The sequence below is a fragment of the Abramis brama genome, assembly GCF_963993115.1.
Source record: "Abramis brama genome assembly, chromosome: 12".
In the NCBI taxonomy this organism is placed as follows: Eukaryota; Metazoa; Chordata; class Actinopteri; order Cypriniformes; family Leuciscidae; genus Abramis; species Abramis brama.
Genome location: NC_139974.1, coordinates 15,517,153 through 15,537,850, shown reverse-complemented (window position 1 = coordinate 15,537,850; position 20,698 = coordinate 15,517,153). Strand labels below are relative to the sequence as shown.

Here is a 20,698-nt window from a genome sequence, read left to right as displayed (position 1 = left end):
TGGGCTTTTCTAATAGCACTGACCCCATTAGTGTAGACAGCACCCTGTCACTCTTTCTCTCAGCGATCGACAAGATAGCCCCGCGGCATGAGCCACACACCGAAGTCTGATTGAAAGTTGCCCTTACAAACTACAATGGAGCCTCACTGAATGGGGGTTTGCTTAAATATATAAATGAATAAAGTAAAAGAGATCAATTAAAATAAACAGATCTTTACAAAATTGCCATTTTATTACTTATGCCCATTTTAATTTTTGCTATGAATAAATACACATAAAATAAAATTAAGTAAAATAGATCAGTAAAAAAATCTAAGTAAAATAAAAATAAAGTAAAATTGATTAAAATTAAAATGAAAAGATCTAAATATTTCTAATATTCTACTATTTTTTCTAATTATATATTTAATCTAATCCATTTTATTTTCACTTTTCTTTTTTCTTTTAAATAACTAAACAAAATGAATAATTATTTATCTAATTATTTCTATTTTACTTTCTTTTTCCCCATTTTATTATTGTTATTATTATAAATAAATTTAAATTAAATAGAAAAATAAATTCTTTCTTTTTTTTTTAAACTTGTTTACTGACCTTAATTTTTCATTTATTTTACTTATTAAACTTAATAACTTACTTATTACTTATTTTTATTAAAATATATAAAACAAAGAAAAATGTTTGGTTGTTTTAAAGTAAAGATCACGAAGCCAAGCTATTCTTTTGGAATAATGTGCACAGATCCATTACAATAAGACAAGGAAGAAAGGGATTTTCATGGGTATGAGCAGTATCCCATGCAGAGCTAGTGGTCTAAATGGTCTAATACACAGCAGCTTAACACATCACACCATTGTGGCTTCACTACACACAAATAAGATTCCCCAAACCCCACTATTATGGCTCAGACCACCAGCTCAAGGCAGGGTCTTTAGCTCTTAAACTGAAATACACACATTCACAGATCTGGGCTCTGACCCAAATCCCTTTGAGCAAATGTTTAATAAGGGTCTGCATGGGCCTCTGAGTATAGGGTTGTGGCAGTAGTGGAGGCTGGTTTAATAGAGTGACATGCCGCCAAGCCACTATGACAGGCTTGGAAATTTCAGAGTGTGGAACTGAAATTAGGCTATAGCAGTTGAGTGTGAATGAGATAAATGCTAAACATTCTTAACATGTACACAGGAATTCAACACAGATAATCTCAAGAATGATGTATATATCAGTATTAAAGCATTTTACCAATCCCTATTGTGCGTCAAACTGGTTAAAAAAATAAAAAAAGATAATGGAGATTGAAAAGCATGTTCAATTGGTTACTACACTATTGAAATTATTACTGTTAATAGCATTAATGTAATTTTTGGTGTTTCATAAGTATTTGTATTTTAATAATGGCAGATAGACTTTTAAAGGCACTGGGGATGTATTACTGAAGGTCACTGGTGAAAAACTAGATTGTTTTGTTCTACCCAACCACACAACACATACTGGATCAAGTATATTTAAGGCAACAGCTAATGATCGCTGATATTTCTAGCAGATGGAGGGAAAATAATAAATTACATAAGTGAGCTGTTTTTCCTCAACCTACAGCAACAGAGTGTAATAGCAGCAAGTTGCTGCTTCATGTTCATGCAGCAGCAACTTGGAGAACTTAAGTCCCCCTGTGTTGAAAATCAAGCTTTTAATGTTGTTTATATGTCTATGTGGTGTTTTTAATGCAAACCATGTGCAAATTCATAAGTTAACAACATTGCTGAGTATTTTCTCCTCAAAACTGCAGTGAACCAAAGACAGTCTCAAAAACACGGTTTGAAATCGCTGGTGTTTCTGACGTCACGAACTACCTTGTAACCAATCTCGTCGACGTGTAATCGTCAACGAGAGGATCTCTGAGCTGGTTTGAGCGAGTGGAGGTGGGGCTAATTTGCATATTCATAGAACCGCGTATACTAAATGAGGCAAGGGTGTAGTTACATTCAAGCTATTTCAAGGCATGACTACATTTTTTTCAAGGAAAAAACATTTGATTAAGTCATTTTGGTGATCAAATGTAAGTTAAGGGATAAAATGACTGACAACAGGGGGACTTTAAACAATGATGTAGCCTGTCTGATCTTTTCCTTTACCATATTCAAAACCAATAAGTTATACATACACAATAACAAAATGTCAGAGCGGTGGTGTTACATTAGGATCAAAACATTGTGTAATTGAGCTTTTAGATAAAGGCCTAAAGCTTTCCTATAAACCCTATGGCAAATGACGCACAGTGTAAAAATGCTTGCATGACCTGGTTAGCCCAGACCCACATGTTTGCATGAGCTTGGCCCAGTTTCAAGATCATTGAGGATAGGCCGTTTTACTACTGTTCCCAAGAGATGCCTTCAACTGAGACTCAATCCGTCTTCAATCCCAACAGTTGACTTTGGGACATTTGAGAGACCAGCACTAAGCTTCTCTTGAAAATGTAAAACAAACATAATCCCGCACCCTGAACAGATGTATGAACACAACCAAAGGATTGAGTTACATCTTCAAACTCATCAGTATTTAATCAGATGCTGTAGATTTCTAGCAGAATAAGTCCATTGAACATATTTTTGGAGTGCATTATGATGACCTTAATGAGATAACTGTCACTGTCAAAAGCCCGTTCACACCAAGGACAAAAACTATAACCATAAAGTTTTAGCCTAATAATCATTCTAATTCTATGAGAATGGGGAAGTCCACACCACAGCTATAACAATAACAACACAGGGGAAAGATAATCACTTTCAAAACCAATTTTTCCAGCCAATGAATGATAATATTGACAGAATCCAATCGACTTTAAAGAGCTTGAGCATTTAAAGTGGCAGATGACAACTGCAGCACGGCTTATGAAAAACAGAATGTCACTAGTTATTGTCATATTTATTGTTCTTGCTGTGAAGGGGCCTTTATGCACATGCATGCGTCTTACCGGCAAAAGGCGCCAATACCGTCAACCACATAACACTGTCCCCCATTGAAGCAGTAACTGGTGAAGATGTCGCACGGTGAGACACATGTGCTGTTGATACGCACAAATCCAAGAAGACAACCAGAGTTGTCAAGCATGTCCGATACTCCAGGTGAAGTTTCTCCAGATCCACCATCATCAGGGTTCAAAACTCTTGTGTTGGAGGGAACCGCGCTGGCAACGAGAGGAACGTTTTCATCATCCATGTCAGGTGGCGTTGGTTGGCTCTCCTCTAGGTAAACTTCGGTGGGTGAATAGTCTGGTGACAGATAATCATAAAAATCAGAAAGTGTCCAGGAGGTTGGATCTCCTCCCTGGAGCTCCTGAACCCAAGGAGGAGGATCATGGACAACGTGCTGTTGGTGAGAAGGGTTGTAAAAATTCACTGTGATCATTTCTTCTGGTTGGGAATGGGTAAACTCAGGAGGAGGAATCGTGACTTCATCAAACAACGTCCCATCTGCTTGTAGTCTCTCACTCTTCCAGTGAGGGGCACTATCCTCAATTCCCTCTTCGCTAAAGTCTAGCTGGGACAAGCCAAGTGCCCGGGGTTCAGCCAGAGTGGGCAGCCAGGCAGCTATGCCATCTCTCGGCAGGTCAATGAGGTGTTCCCTTTCGGCTGAATCAACACTGATTTCCTTCACAGCACTGGTTGAGGTTTCTCCACCACTGCCGGACTCCTCCCCAGCTCGTGGTTTCCGAGAGTGAATGTGGGCCTGGGCAATAGGTGTGACCTCAACAGGAAGTGCAGGCTTAAGTCCAACCCCATTCAAGTCTGAGGAGTTAGTGCCAGTAGAATTGGAGATAAATGAAATGCCTGAAAAAAATACAAATAAAATAAAAGTTATTGACAACCTTATACCTCAATTTATATTTGCTGATTGTTCAATTCAATTTATTTACCAATATTGGGAATTAATTTCTCCATTTCTACTCCAGTTTTCACATACCATTCTTTTTTTTTTTTAAAGAAACTAATACTTTTATTCGGCAAGGATGCAATAGATTGATCAAATGTGACACTGAAGACATTTATTATGTTACAAAATATTTCTATTACAAATAAATGCTGTATATGTTCTTTAATAAATAAAAAAAATCTTTTGAACTTTCTATTAGGGATGCACGATATTGCATTTTGGCCGATATTCGATATGCCGATATTTTCAAACGAATTTTGTCCGATGCCGATACCGATATATACACATTTTCCCCCTGATATATTTACACTTTCATTTTACTGAAGGGAAATCCAAGTCTCTCTCCTGTGGGGGGGTTTGTGGTGTTTAGATATGCCTATGTTTTTAAATATTGTTTAGGTGTGTGGTGTTGGGAAAAACTGGTGTAAAATTGTTTGAAGAGAAGCATGTTGGTATGACTCCAGGAAGAATAGCTGTACTTGTTACAGCTAATGGAGATCAAAATAAATACAAATACAAATACTACCTTTACCATATTACACTCATGTGTTGTAGATAAGGCAATACACAAGACAAACAAAACAACATTTGATTCTACCATAAATGTATAATTTAACAAATGTGGACAGACATTCACCCCTGAAAAATAGGTAAATTATTTCACTTGGAGAATAAATGATATGCCAGTGCCACATTTTATTTTTAAATTCAGACTTCAAACTTCAGTCCTTAGGAGTAAAATAAATAAAAATAAATTTTCAAATAAAAAATTTACATCTTCTCCTACTTGAACAGGTCTACCAAATGCTCCCCTGTTTTCGGTGCTGATGCGGTGGTGACCCGTTCATGTAACATGTAAGGGTGGTGCTGCCAATAAAGCAACTAAAAGCTGTCACAAAGAAGCGCAAAAGTAATTATTATGAATATGTCAAATATAGCAAGGAGACATTTTAATTGTTTATTAATAAACAAGTGTTTTCTGTGTCGGCTGCAAAGATGAAGTTGACTGACTCGCGATCTTCGGAGTAGGCTAGTGAACGCGCCAGAGAGAAATGCACATTTCGGATTACATAGTTTTCTTTCGTTTTGAATTGTTCTGTTTAAAAATATGATTTCAAACGTTCTGTAGATAATATATATATTTCTTCTCAGGTCTGTGAGGCAAGTAGGCTATGCTGAGTTTCGTTTCATTTATGAGACGAACTCCAGTTCACGCGCACGCCTCCGTGTCGTGATATCTATTATCTATTATCTGCTTTACTTATTATTTATTAAATCCAGGCAATTGGTCGATGAAACATTGATTAAAATTAAGATACAATTAATACAAAACGAAATTCACTTAGAAAGGCTTTGTGCTTTCTGTTTGAGGTCTCTGTGAAAGCAGTCTCTTTTAGTGCCGCTTTCAGAGCGGTCACGTCCGTAACCGAGAACTCTCACTGTTTTTCCTCATAAATGCGAACACGAAAAATAAAATAAAATGAATATTTTATGCTCTGTGGAGAGCATAGTAGCTTGGAGAGCTTACATTAGTAAGCTACAGGACATCGTCTTTCAAAACATGATCTGCACGAAAGAGAAAAAAAAATTCTGCATCATTGTACCCAGCACTTCTGAAAATGCACTTGCGAATGCGTCTCTGTCCCCAGCACATTTCAAACCAAACCGGCTCATGCTCGAAATGCCTCCACATGTTGGAAGTTTAAGTTGCTGGCACTCATGCTATGTTCACGGTCGTCACGTGCACATAGGAAACACGCCACCCTATCGGCAAGGCTCATCGGCAGAAATATTCATATCGGCCGATGCCGATGATGGTCATTTAAAGCTTTTATCGGCCGATACCGATGTTGTGCCGATATCATCGTGCATCCCTACTTTCTATTCAAAGAATCCTGGAATAAAATTATCATAGTTTACACAAAAATATTAAGCAGCACAACTCTTTCAACATTCATAATAATAATAATAATAATAATAATCGTGTTACACTGAAGACTGGATATATATATATATATATATATATATATATATATATATATATATATATATATATATATTTCAGGATCATTACTCCAGTCTATCACATGATCCTTTAGAAATCATTCTAATATGATGACTCATTATCAAAGTTGGAAACAGTTCTGCTGCTTAATATTTTTTTATAACCTGTGATACTTTTTTAGGATACTTTGATGAATAAAAGTTAAAAATAAAAAAAGCAGCACATTTTTTAAAAATAGAAATCTTTTGTAACAACAATATACACTACTGGTCAATAATTTGGGGTCAGTAATTTTTTTCTTTTTAAAAAAAAATAAATCAATACTTTTATTCAGCAAGGATGTGTTAAATTGATAAAAAGTGATAGTAAAGAAGATTTATATTATTAGAAAATATTTTTATATTTTGAATAAATGGCGTTCTTTTTAACCTTTTATTCATCAAATATATTAGGCAGCAGAACTGTTTCCAACACTCATAATAAATCAGAATATTAGAATGATTTCTAAAGGATCATGTGATAGACTGGATGTCAACTGTGACACTGAAGACTGGAGTAATGATGCTGAAAATTCAGCTTTGCATCACAGGAATAAATTATTTTTTAAAGTATATTCAAATAGAAAACTATTATTTTAAGTTGTAATAATATTTCACAATATTACTGGTTTTTTTTCTGTATTTTTGATCAAATATACGCAGCCTTGATAAGCATTAGAGACTTCTTTAAAAAATATAAAAAAAGTAATGTTTCCAAACTTTTGACCTGTACTGTATATATTCAGCACCATTACTCCAGTCTTATATATACTTGTTACCATAATAACCTGTTACCATATATATATATATATATATATATATATATATATATATATTAAAAAAAATGTAATCATATATATAAAAAATTAAATAAAAACCAGAATCATAATATATCATTCACTTTTCCATTACTTAGCGAAGCATCCTAAAATCCTAGTGTGTGAGAAATCAGTAAGATTTTAGTTTGTGAGAAATCCAAGTGGCATAAGAACACCTTCGCAATCAATTACTTGTTACCATACTGCAAACTCAGCAACTCCACAGTCATGCAGAGAGAGAACAAAAGACAAAACACATACTAAGTATCACACACACACACACACAGACACACAGACAAATCTGCTTAATTATACACTGCTGTGCGCGAGGCCCCAGATTTCTTTCCAAAGCGGCTTGTGGTAGCTGGATTAGGAGCTCTGATTTACTAATGTACCCTCCTGACTGATTCAGATTAGGATTAAGGGCTGTAGGTTGAGACTTGCATTGGTCAGTCTGGAGAGAGATGGGTAAGCTTTAATGCACAAAGATAAACACACAATGGGGAATTCCTCTTACACTGGAAAAATCTCACTGACCTAATTGATTGTCTTTTAGAGGCATTTACTCTTGATGCTGTAATCCAATCTAATGCAATGCACCTCATGTGTGTCAGGGTTTGGGGTTGAGGAGATGAGGCGAGGACTCAAGTGCAGGAAACAAGGGCTTCTTTATTAATAAAATAAAACAGACATCATAAACTATAGACTAGACTAGACGACTAGAAAACAGACAGGAGGAACATATAAGGTAGAATTACAACGACGAAACCAGCACAGGACTGAAAACACAAGGAGAATAAATAGGGAGAGCAAACAAAGCAGGTAACGAGGGAGGACAGGTGGGGCAAATTAATCAATCAGGTAACAAGATGGGCGGGGCAAGACAAATTGACAGGAGAGCACATGGCAAGGGCACAGCAGACAGCGTTGAACGGGCAGGCACAGCTGGCAAGGCAAGATACTCGGGCGGCTCTGGGATGACCTCCTTGGCCGTTTCTGTGAAAGCAGGCTGCTCAGGGACGACAGCGGGCTGCTCAGGGACGGACTCCAGGAGCTTGAGCCGAGCCGGCATGACAGGCAGCTTGGGCAGAGCCAGCAGGGCAAGAAGCTGTGTGGTCATATTGTGGAGAGCAGGGAGCTCTGGGGCCACCAGGCTTCTTGAGATGGAGGAAGCCTTCCTTCTCTTCCTCCGCTTTTGCTGCCTCAGAGGGAACTGCAGCATTCACGGCCACCTCTGGGGGAACTGCAGCATTCACGGCCACCTCTGGGGGAACTGCAGCCTCTTTAGCTGAAGGATTCCCTTGACGATCGAGGAAATCCACGAATTCCCCAAATGTCAAGTGATCCAGCCCTCTCATTCTCCACCAGTTAAGGGGCTCATCAAGGGCATAGCTTAGTAAGTCCTTAAGAGCCACATCATTAAACTCCAGTCCCTCTGTAGCAGCGCTGAACTCAAGAGCAAACTCCCTCACATTAGTCCCCTGTTGACGAAGGGAACTCAAGGTCTTGAATTGGAGCATGCATTGGTAGAGAGGGCTGGAGACAGTGGAGACTGGTGGATGGTGTGGTCCCATCTTCCGCTGAGACCTCATATTGGCTGGTTTATTCTGTCAGGGTTTGGGGTTGAGGAGATGAGGCGAGGACTCAAGTGCAGGAAACAAGGGCTTCTTTATTAATAAAATAAAACAAGACCGACTTGACTTTAGAATTACCTCTTGAAGGTAGAATTACGACAACATACCAGCACAGGACTGAAATCACAAGGAGAATAAATAGGGAGAGCAAACAAAGCAGGTAACGAGGGAGGACAGGTGGGTCAAATGAATCAATAATCAGGTAACAAGATGGGTGGGGCAAGACAAATTGACAGAAGAGCACATGGCAAAAGGAAACACATGACAAGCCATGTGCTCACACAAAATGAGACATGAACACGCAGCCAATGAGAACACTCATAAGCCACGTGTTCACACAAAACATGACAACATGAAAGCACACAGCTAGTGTAAGCACAAGATGCGTGCTACACAGCACAAGACAAAACACGGCATGAAAGCACATGAAATAAGGCACACAGACAAGACAAAACATGAGTGTCAGGGCTATGTCACAAAACCAAGAAATAGACTAGACAGAAGTGACAGAACCCTGACAATATGAACACACATTGACATTTCAATTCCTGATTGTCTAATATATTATATTATGAAATAAATATTCTACCATCCAAAAGTTTGGGCTCAGTGAGATTTTTTTTTTTACTTTTGAAATAAGTCTCTTGTGCTCACCAAGACTTCATTTATTTAATCAAAATGCAGTAATTGTGTAAAATGTGTGAAATATTATTACCATTTAGTGTAACTATTTGAATATATGTTAAAATGTAATTTATTCCTGAGATGCAAAGCTGAATTTTCAGCATCATTACTCCAGTATTCAGTGTCACGTGATCCTTCAGAAATCATTCTGTTAATCTGGTGCTCAGGGAACATTTGATTATCATTGTTGAAAACAGTTGTGCAGTTTGTGCAATTAAACGGTAAAAACTTTTCCTTTTCAGGATTCTTTGATAAAACCTGTTGTTTTGAACTTTCTATTCATATGAAATAGAAATATTGGCAACACTTTAGTTTAGGGTCCAATTCTCACTATTAACTAGTTGCTTATCAGCATGTGTATAACTAGGATATTGGCTGTTTATTAGAACTTATAAAGCAAGCACATATTAATGCCTTATTCTGCAAGACCAAATTCTACATCCCTGCATCCTGCCCAATACCTAAACTTAACAACTACATTACTAACTAATTAATAAACAATAATTAGGAGTTTGCAGCAATAGTCGTAGTTTATTTTGTATCTAAAGTGTGACCGTAATCATTTGTAGTATTAGGCCTATAAAATGTTGTTACTGTCACTTTTAATCAATTCAATGCTTCCTTGCGGAATATAAGTATTAATTTATTAAAATTTCTAACTGACCCCAAACTTTTGAAAGGTAGTGTGTTTTAAATAAATAAGCCTATTAAATAAATACAATAAAACAATAAATTAATACAAAATTTGATATATATAATAAAGCATGCAAACATGAGCATTTAAATATCCTTGTATTTGTGCACACTTGTCAAATAAATTCTGATCATTTAAATTCAAACAGTCTCAAAAAGCAGAATTGAGGAATATTTAGTAAAATTTTACTGAATGACTTTTAACAATATACTTTAAAGTATTTGACTGACACTGTGAAATTCAGTTTTCATGGTTTAATTCCTCTTCATTGTAAATTAAATGCAAGTCACACATCAACCCCTAACAGACACTCACACACAAAGTTGCCAAGAAGCAATGTAAAGAGGCTGCCATTTTGGAACATCTCAAAAGCCATGTAAAACAGAGACCCCTCTGTCCTATCCACTTGAATCACTTCCTCTCTTTCTCCCATTCATATATTCACACAGTCCCCCATGAGAGGGAAACGGAGATGACCGTGTATGCATGAATCATTTCTCACGTGCCTCACGTGAGGTTAAAGTACTCGATTAAATTCTCATCTAGGTTCCCACCAGCACAGAGTTTAATATAAATGCAATATTTGTATCCTTTTAAATCTATTTTGAAATATTTAAAGGCTAAATGATACAGAGTCACTGGATTGATGAATATAAAACACTGTCACGACACAAAGACAGAGCAAGAGAGAGGCTACAAGAGGAAAACAGTTGTTTTGATTTTCAAAGGGTTCAGCTGACAGAAAAGAGAGGTTGGGGAAAAAGAGACGCTGAAAGAAAAATAACACAAAAAACACAAGCTGTAATGGAGTGAAGATGAGAAAATGTGACAGCGAGAGTGCGTTTCTCTTTCCGCCCAGTGCCAAAGCCTTTGAGAGGGGTTTCAGTCGCCTGTTTAGTAAGCATGTCAAGATCGCAAGAGAGAGGGGAATAGTGAGGTGTGGGGGGGGGGGGGGGGGGGTAAGATGATTGAGAGTGATAAAGGAATAGAGAAGAGAACTATTTTCTCATGACCTCACCAGTGAGACATTTAAATTTTGTAAGAGTGTGTGAAAGTATGCGTTCTTCATTATCTCACTGTTGCCTCTATTTACAATCAATATCATATATAATTAGGATAGTAATTTAATAATATCAATGAAGACCAATGTAAACATAAAGCTTTAGTGCTACAGTACTGTAAAAGCAGCACTGTACTGTTGAATGTAATCCATCTCAATGTTCTCTCTTCATCTTCATTAAAAAACAGCACATAAAGTTCCTCTCTCAGTAGTTGACATTTTTGGCTTATGTAACACTCTTGAGTGGGTAAAAAACTTATTGCAGAGCATAGAAAATTGCAAATGTCAACTTGTCTTCCTCTCATCTCTCCCACCAGCTTTCTCTCTTGGAGGGTCTGTTTACACAACACCGTTTTCAACTAAAAACTGAAAACTTTTTATGCATTTTGGCAATTCATTTACATGACAATGGCGTACTGGGGGCCTGAAAATGCAAACTTTTGAAAACGGGTTTTAAAGTGCAAGTTTTTGTCGGTTTAAACTACAAAAACGTGAATTTGTGAAAACAGTGACGTCATGTGTATTACGTGTTCAGTCTATAGGCATGTAGTGTTTCTTGACCTCGCCAACTACTGGCCCGGCAAACATAATACAGCGTTTTTAATCGTTTTTACATTCCAAAGAGCTCCTTATCAGCCCCAAAGTAGAAAATTAAACCATATCCGTACCGGCACGGGTTGGAATGGTTAAGCAAATAGAACGGTTTGGCCCGACGGCAGAAAAGCGTCAAAAGCTTCTGATGGCCCGAACAGACCTGCAATCTGGGTAAATATTTGAAGGAACATGTCAAGATGCTCCAATGAAATGTTCCTGTACACAGATAATGCATTAACACTGGAATTACAAATTATCATTATGAATATAGAACATAAAGAGAAACAAAAGAATTGTCTATATTCTGAAGTTCAAAAGAACACTGGACCCCACTGACATATTTTTCAGAATATCTTTTGTGTTTCACAGAAGATTATGGGTAAACTATCCTTTTAAAAAGGCAAAAAATATTTAATATATAGGCTGTATGTATGCTTGGCTGTTGGAGAAAAAAAAAATTACACAAACAAAAATGATAATACAATAAACTATAACATTCAGCTTAAGGTAGCTACAAGTATTATGCAGTTAAATGTCAAAATAACTTCAATATCATACACTAGAGTTGTGTAGAGTGAGGGTAAATTAACCGCGATCTACTGTGATGCCACAACTGTTGCATTGTGGTCTATGGATCTGCACTACAGGCACATATTGAGTAAACTCACTCCCTCTGTCAAAATCGAGGGGTCGAGGGTTTGTCTAAATACACTACCCTCGCCCACTTGACGAAGTTGAACGCACTTCAAAATAGCGGCATGGATTCCTCCAAGGGGAAGTGCTTAGGGAAGTTTGCGAGCGTATGTCTAAATGTGGAGTTAAATGGAGTCTGTATGTGAAGGATGCAGGCTTGAAGTTGATCATTATAGTTACTGCACGCTTGAGTACTCGATGGCTTCTGAGAGTGCAGACTAGTAGCATAGCTAACTAGTTTATGCAAGCAAGCCCTAGCTAGCATTCAGATCTGCCTCTATCCAATAAACAACCGATGGATAGAACCAATTCCCTGCCCTACATGTTATTCTTTATTAAAAAATCTGTTTCACACATAATAATACAGAAAAAAAGATTTTCAACATCACTAAAATGCACAAGGGTTAGAGAACATGTTGAACTTTGTGAATGGCGCAGCGCGGGCGCAGATTCCATGTATGCTTGCCAATTAGTTCAACAATGCAGCCAATGATCTTTATGCAAGAGACTACTCAACATTTAAGCCAGCTCACCTTCATTTTAAATCTGATGATTTAACCTAAAGGCAAGTGTCATTCTAAGCTCTGCTGAATAAAACACACACTGGCACTCATGTGTTTATTTATAAATAGTACTGTGATGCTGCTTGGCAGGGGAGCTGGCATGAATGTCTCTGGCATCGGGGACAGGGTGTACTGTAGGTTCACAGCAGTATCAGCGAGAAACCGAACAGAGACATATAGAGATGCCAAACCTGTTGGATTAACAGTGCCAGAATCATGCACCCCATCCACGAAACCTGCAAAACTGTTGTACAGTATGACCCACTAATAGTTATGCCACTTTAATCAAATATTTGGGTCAAAAACTGCACTCAGTGCATTGAGAAATTTTAGTTTTGGGACATGCATCAGCCAGTAATGAACATTAGAGCAGATAATTTGAAAATCTGATTTTCAATGCACAACCTTTTTTAAGCCTTAATATTCATGAATGTTTGCTTTTAATAATAATAATAATAATAATAATAATAATTAATATATAACATTATTATTGTTATTATTCATATTAATATGAATATGAATATAACTTTTTTTATTTTATTAAATTATAAATGTATATTATAAAATAATATTTCATATTATACATCTAAAATGTAGCACACATACAGAATTACTTTTGTTTGAACATGCACATATTAAAATACTATTATTAAAAAAGTCAAAAATTAATTTAAAGCCTTTAAACAAGTTAAGTGTTAAATAACATTTCAAACACATTATTCCTGACTCCAAAATATGCATTACATCCATTTTAAAAAGATTTAAAAAAATGCACTTACATTATATTAATCAGAATTTTCTGTCTCCGCAAGCGTTATTTGGAATATCTGCTGATTTCCAAACACAGAATAGTATTAACTTCACCTCCCAAAAGATGTCAGGTGGTACAACCAAATATTTGTAAATATATTCCTAATTTTATGTCTAAGTGAAATCTTAAAATAACCCCTAGAGTGTCTACAGTGCCTAACACACACATTGTTATTTGATGGCTGTGTATTTTATACATATTAATTTATCATTACTGCATTTTAGTGGCCAGGTATTTAGTATCTTTAGCATCCAATTTTACTTTTAAAGACAGACAATAATCATAAGTATACAGATAAATGTATTCAATACAATAACCATTCACAATGTAGTTTTCAGCCATTTGTTCGCTTTGACCTTTATTTGTTGGTTTAAATCAAGAATTTACATGGTTGCACCACCTGACTCCATTAAAATGCTAAATACTGGATTTTTTTCCCCATTTCAATTACAAATACAAGTTGTTCAGGCAACAGTCTCTAATGAAGTAAAAGTATTACATTTATCAAAACAGAATAAATCACGTTATTATATTGATACAAAAAGAATAATCAGCTCAAGTCAGTTAAAACATCAAAAATGCATTCATCAAAATGTTTAAAAGATGAAATGCATAGCAACAATATAATGGAACACAATATAATAATAACTAATAAAGAAGATTCATCACATCTCTTCTCTTTTTGCAAGATATGTTTCTCTTGTAGCCACATCATTTTTAATACATTGTGTCGTGCTGAGTTTTTAGTCCCACTTTATATTAAGTGTCTTTAACTACTACTAACATTTAAATTAATCATTTGGTACAATGAACTTATCATGTACATACATGTGTTTTTACATTTTACTTGTATTTAAAAATAACTGCATATTACATCTGTAATTAATTTCTGTAATGACATGTATAATTATTGTTAACCTTTCCCTTACCCCTTAACCCTTAAACCTACCCATTCCAGCAAACCTGTCCCTAACTTTACCCGTATCCCACCTCAATATCAGTACAAGTGTTTTACAAAACAACATGAACAAGAACATTGTAACGGATCACGATCTCATTCTGTTTTAGTTTCGTTTTCATTTATTGTCATGTTCCGTTTTGCCTGATTTCTCTGAGAATTTTAGTTTCCATGGTTATTCATTATACTTTCTCTCCTGTTTCCTTTGATTACTCTGTCTGTGTTAAACCCTTAGTTTCCTCTGGGGTCAGTTCTTTGTACGTGGATTTCTCAATTAGCTGGATTTCATTGTTGACGATTTGACATGATCAGAATTGTTAAATTCTTCAAAGCTCATCCGTAAACACAAACCTACTCTCGGGAGCAGACTTATTTCATGCAAACAAATTAAACTGCATCTTTTTAAGCGGAGGTGATACTTAAAGTCTGTTCCAGCCACCGCTACTTTCTTACAAGATACCCTAATGAACCGGGAATGATAATAATTTTAAATAATAATAATGATTTAAAAATACATGTGCAAATAATATTATAATGTTGTGTAGTCTATTATAATATAGACACAGCCAGTTTTACTAATTGAAAGATTTTTTTTTTTTTTTTTAATACTGTCTGCTGTGCCATAAAAAAAAAAGAAAAAAAAAGCTTGACCCTTAAGAAACTAATTAATGCTGTCACGAAAAAATGTAAAGCCTGTAAAAAAAATTATAGAAATTGTGAAATAAGTACTTTTCATTTATCTATTATAACCTTTATGTTGTTTTGGTCGCTTGGCTGCTTCCTTATAAAGGTCCAGAAATTAAAGTTTTTCGTCAGGTGTGTGATGTTCTTTTTTAATATGATGTCATTACGTTGCTGTCTTGCCGACAGCCAATCGCTACAATGCTGATCATGGTTTCAAGTATCGATATAGGCCTATCTCCCCTTTCCAATGAACACAAGAACGCACAGTAATCTCATATGACTTAATCGAGATATTTTAATCAAATCCGCAAATTCGTTTGAAGAACCGAATTAGCCAGAGATCAGTTATCACGATTAGAAGATCTGGCATCATGATTAGATCATCACCTCTGATGTATTAAGCGAGGAAAGAAGAACGGACCCCTGTTCATTGTTCCATGTCGTCGTAGTTTAACTTGGTTGATGTTTATATATCCCTGTGTTATACTGTGTTCCCTGAGCATTGTTATTAAAGACATATTCTAGTATTTTCATGTTTCGTGCAATTTACTACAACCAAGACGCCTGACAATCATACCTAACAATTTTTTGACGTAACTGCATAGTGGTTAAAGACCTTGTGACCATTTTTTTTTTTTACTTGATTATTTAAAAATTATTTATAATTATTTAAATATTATCATCATGAAAATACTTGAAAGTGTAAAACATCCTAAACTTAAAACTAACATTTTAGAACAATAATTTAAAAAACAAAAAGAATAGACAATCTTAGCTTAAATATATTTAACTTAAATAATGTTTTTTAATTCATATAAGGACATTCATTGCAGTTGCACCACCTGACTTCCTGCTTGCGCCACCTCACTTTTGCAACTAATTTTCCTTTGAATAGGCTTCTACTTGGATGTCTGTATTAGCTTTTGCTTTCATTAGCAAGTTCACGCATATAATTTATAAATACAATAAAGAGGTTTATGATGAAATTAATGTTCCTAATTTTACACTGCTTGCACAGCATGACATGAAATGTGTACCATACTTGAAAGTAGCCATTTTTATCAGTATTTGAGAGAGATCTACAAACCTTTTCTCTCTGCCACAAACATAAATTGAAATGATCTGGATTATGCATTTTCATGCTTACTGTTATTATCGTTTCACTTCAAAATAAAAGACCTATATTTGCAGTTGTGCCACCCTGACATTTGAGAACATAACATATTGCCATAACATAACATAACATTTTTTTTTATCTCAAAAGCTTTAAAACTGATATTTATAAAAAAAATTGCTTATAGGAAAGGCTTTTACAAATAAAATGATGACATAGTATTTTATTTTGAATTTATTATTATTAAAACACCATTTTAAATAGTCTGTGACATTTTGGGGGTTTAAGATACCAAAACATAAAACAATACTTCTTATATGAACGTCATGTTACTGACCCATATAAGCTGTCGTATGTGGATTTCTAGATACCATCATTTTGTCATAATCAGGTTAATGTGTTTGAATGTGTTCATAATCAGAATGCCCAAATTCCAGTCAATGCAGGAATATTCTTGTGCATGTAAACATGATCAATGTGTGTGCACTGCACATCATCAGGCGTTCAGAAGAGATCGTCCCCTTGTCAGTTTAAACCTAGAAATGTTGAACAAGTACAAAATTGGATCAGTGACATGCTTAATTCGACTGTAATGTTTTGCACAGACGCTGAAGATCAGCAAGTGTCCAACAGGTTATGTAGTTCCATAAGTTTCCAACAGTGTAGGCAGCTCTAGTGTCAGCGTCTGGCAGGATAAATACCATTGGCCCTCACAGGGAGCTCCATATGGGCAGGCTAGGCGGGCGCTAACACTTGCTCGTTGATGCTAATGCTCATTGACAGTCTCTGCTGTTATGAGACCGCAGTGGCAGATGGCTCTCTTGTGCAGTGCATGGAAAGGATCTAAACAACTTTAGGGAGAAAGTGCCCTAAAAACGATCAGAGGTTGGTTTTAGAGGTTTTAAAATAAACATTCAGACAGACTAGTGTTATTGCATGGTTCAAAGACTAAATCTATGCACATTTTTGTGAATGCATCCTCCCTTTTTGTCTTTTTTTTCTCTCTCTCCTAAGGTTGAGGATGTGTGTGCCAGGTCTTGGCAAAAACACAAAGTACAGTAACAGCCTTTTGTCACAGCATGTCCACTAATTTCAGCTAAGCACTAACAATGCATGTTTCAGTTGTAGTAATGATTGTCCCTAGTTCAGAATTATAACAAAAGAGACAAATCATGAACAGAAGAAGGTACAGTAGCTACCCCTGCACAACAGTCAACAATACACAAGACATTTCAACTAAATGAATAACTTGGATAACAAATATGTTTGACTGAACTCTCCAAGTATACTTCAAGCACTCAGCATGACTGAGTGCATGAAGTCAATTTAAAATGGTGTTCGCAACACATTTTACTTCTTTAATGTCACTTATTTCTAAAGGAATCAGAGAATGCTGTGGGCAGGACTTGTTTTCAAGAATGGATAGATTGTGAAAAGTGGTGTATTTGACAAGTAGTCAGTGGTGAGGGGTTGAAAAAGACAACAAACATCTTTTTCTTTGGAATAATGTGCACCAATTAATCGTTCACAATAAGTGAGTGCCACAAGAACAGTGTATAGCAAAGTCCATTTTGATTTTGCGTTGACTTTAAAGTAGTGGTCGACCGATATATCACTACTGTTTGGCAAAAACGTTTCGGATTTTGACAGGAATGGGACTTTATTTGGACAGTGCCCAGAAGTGCAGACATGAGCATTTTTTTATTTATTCTTGATTGAAACTATATCCAGTTTGCTGTCATGTCACTGTGTATTGTTTGTAAAATTAGCCTTACCTGGTCTTTATTTGAGAAAATAAGATTCCCAGTGCGCACAAACTTACCAGATTACTCAGTGTATTGTTGGTTATAGCGTTTACCTTTTTATTTATGTTTTAACTATTTCTGTGTGAAATATACTATAATATGATCACAGAATCAATAGGTTTCTAAAGAATAAATCTGTTTATTTAATTATAACTTTATTTTAAAAAAAATTAAATATCAATTAGGCTATTTCTTATTTAGCAAATATATGAAAATGTTTAAATTTAATTGTAGCAATTGTTACGCATATTATTGACAGTAAATAGTGCAATATAATATATATCAGACATCCTGCTCTCCAAGATATCGGTATCAACATGGCTATCAAAAACTGAATATTATACAACTTTAAAGCCACCTATCTACAGCTAATCAATACTGTCAATCATCATTTACCACCAAGTGTGTTAATCAATACTGTCAACCATAATTTACCACGAAGTGTGTTAATCAATTCCAGCAACATGTCAGAGGAACTGTGCCATTTACATGTTCCAATCCCCACATGCATACACCCTCAGTTACAGTTCACTTCTAAAAAAGGAATTTCAATGAGAGGGAAAAGAGATCTGCATGGAATGACAGACCAAACTAGAATCTGCAGTAGTTACAAAAGCAAACTAAGCAAACTAAAATAAAAACAAGAGCACTGAATTTGTTAAATGACTTGATCATAAAAAGCAACCTAAAAGGTTAGAGTTGTGTGCTTTTTATAAGGGCATTTTGAGTTCACCAAAGTGCTTGGGTCAGTTTTATCATCAGAGCCCAAGCGTCTTATGTTGATGCAAGATGCATGCAGTGATGCTATAAATATAATACATAGACATTGGGAAGTCAGCCAAGAGGTCAGAGGTTCAGCTAAATGCAACTGTTTAAAGCTCCTTATGCAAATGATAAATTCCTTCTTTACACAGTCATTTGCTTGGCCAAGGCAACAGTAGTGTGATGCAGGTCAACCCCACCAATGTGAAAATTTAGTAGACATGCAGCAAAGCCAGTGAAAAAGAAAAATGTAAGAACCAAAATTTACCAGAATACTGCTAATTTATAAAACGTGTACGTTATTTGGTCCAAGATTAGCCATGGATAAATACACTGAAATTATATTTATAGAAATGCTAATAAGAAAAATAATACTTGAATGAACTGAATAAAAGAACTAGAATGAGGCTGTGCTTTAGTAAATGTTATCTCATTTACGTACATTTTAAAATATAAATAGTTCCTAAATTCCCAGATAACTCGAGCTGTCTCAAGTATTATAAAATACATATATATATTTTACATAGCCTAAGGTAATTCATATATAAACAGTGTTTTTGAGTGATATTTTTAGAGATACAATTCGCCGGAAACAATTTTAAAGAATATATTATAATTTTGTTTAAAATGTTTGAAAGTACATTTTATACTCCATTTGTCTTCGATGGCTCTGATTCCAACAGGTCACAAACGATCTGTTGGAATCTCTGTTAAACGCAGGAAAGGCAAGAATTTAGAAATATTCTATAATAATAACAACTCAAACATGTACTCACCATTAGCACACAAAGGAATGATGTGCAGAAGCAGGACGCTGGACAGCACCATCGACTCCCAAACATAGACCGTAAAAAACAACGTGCGCCTGGAATTCATCATGACACAAACGGTCTTCAAAAACACTTAAACTGAACGAGCTGGATCTCGTATTCAAGATATAGTCATAAGGGAGATATCTGAGCAATAATCCTGGACATAAATCTCCTTAGAACGAATGCGTGACGAAGCGCACTACTTCATGCCAACTTCGGATGTTGTCTTCAGTTGTTATTCCTCTTTGGTTGAGATTCAGGCCACCTTATGCGTCGCTAGGGACCCGTCATCTCTTATCCAACTCCAAAAAGACGTTAAGACATGTAAATGTGTCTCATTGGTAATGAGAGCCAGTATTAGGCAACCACTAAGGAAGCGGAGAGTTTCTGTAATATTTGCACGCTACAACTAACGGTAATTCCAGCGGACGCCTCGCGCGCACACTTAACCGCGCGCAGCCCGCAGCGAGTTTTATCAGTCGAGCTCAGTTTGTGTGTGAAGTCATCTGCGCATGCGTCTCATTACCAACACAGTGCCCTGATTACTGAACTAGGGAGCTGATTGAGACACCCAATTGTGTTATGTCTGATAGAATCACTGCAAAAGTCAATCAACTCAGGAGTAAATATCGATCATTTACTGTCCTCAAATGCAAAGAGATTCACTTTGAAAATATAAATATGATGATACAGAAACCGTTTAATTATAAATAATTTCAGTTATGCTGCTTGGATTGAGATACAAAAAAATTATGCAAGCGGGTACCACAAACAAAGCATCTGAAATTGGGTCACCCATAGACGCCAGTCCACACATAAGCAGTTTGTTTATATGTGCTGAAAGGAGGGACAATTAACAGTAACCTAGCTTCTACATTATGAATATGAAATGGAACAAAATTACTTTCTTACCAGTGTAATTTTAGTATTATTTATATAGAAATATGGTATTAAGATTTTTAACTTTTATTTAATTTTTCATTAGCCTATTTTTTTATTTATGTAGATTTTATTTCAGTTTTAGTATAACAATTTGTAA

The 20,698-nt window shown here is 35.7% G+C and overlaps 1 protein-coding gene across 6 annotated transcripts in view; it reads right to left on the bottom strand.

Moving 5' to 3' along the window:
• Nucleotides 1–20,175, bottom strand: part of cspg5b (chondroitin sulfate proteoglycan 5b) — a 42,356-nt gene extending 22,181 nt beyond the window's left edge. For all 6 annotated transcript variants that reach the window (XM_084131906.1, XM_084131908.1, XM_084131909.1 and 3 more), the window contains exons 1-2: nucleotides 19,624–20,175; nucleotides 2,972–3,827 (exon numbers count right to left, since the gene is read on the bottom strand). In XM_084131906.1, the coding sequence (XP_083988032.1) occupies nucleotides 2,972–3,827; nucleotides 19,624–19,726 (959 nt within the window). In that variant the 5' untranslated portion in view covers nucleotides 19,727–20,175. The remainder of the gene's footprint in view (nucleotides 1–2,971; nucleotides 3,828–19,623) is intronic.
• Nucleotides 20,176–20,698: the final 523 nt, after the last annotated feature.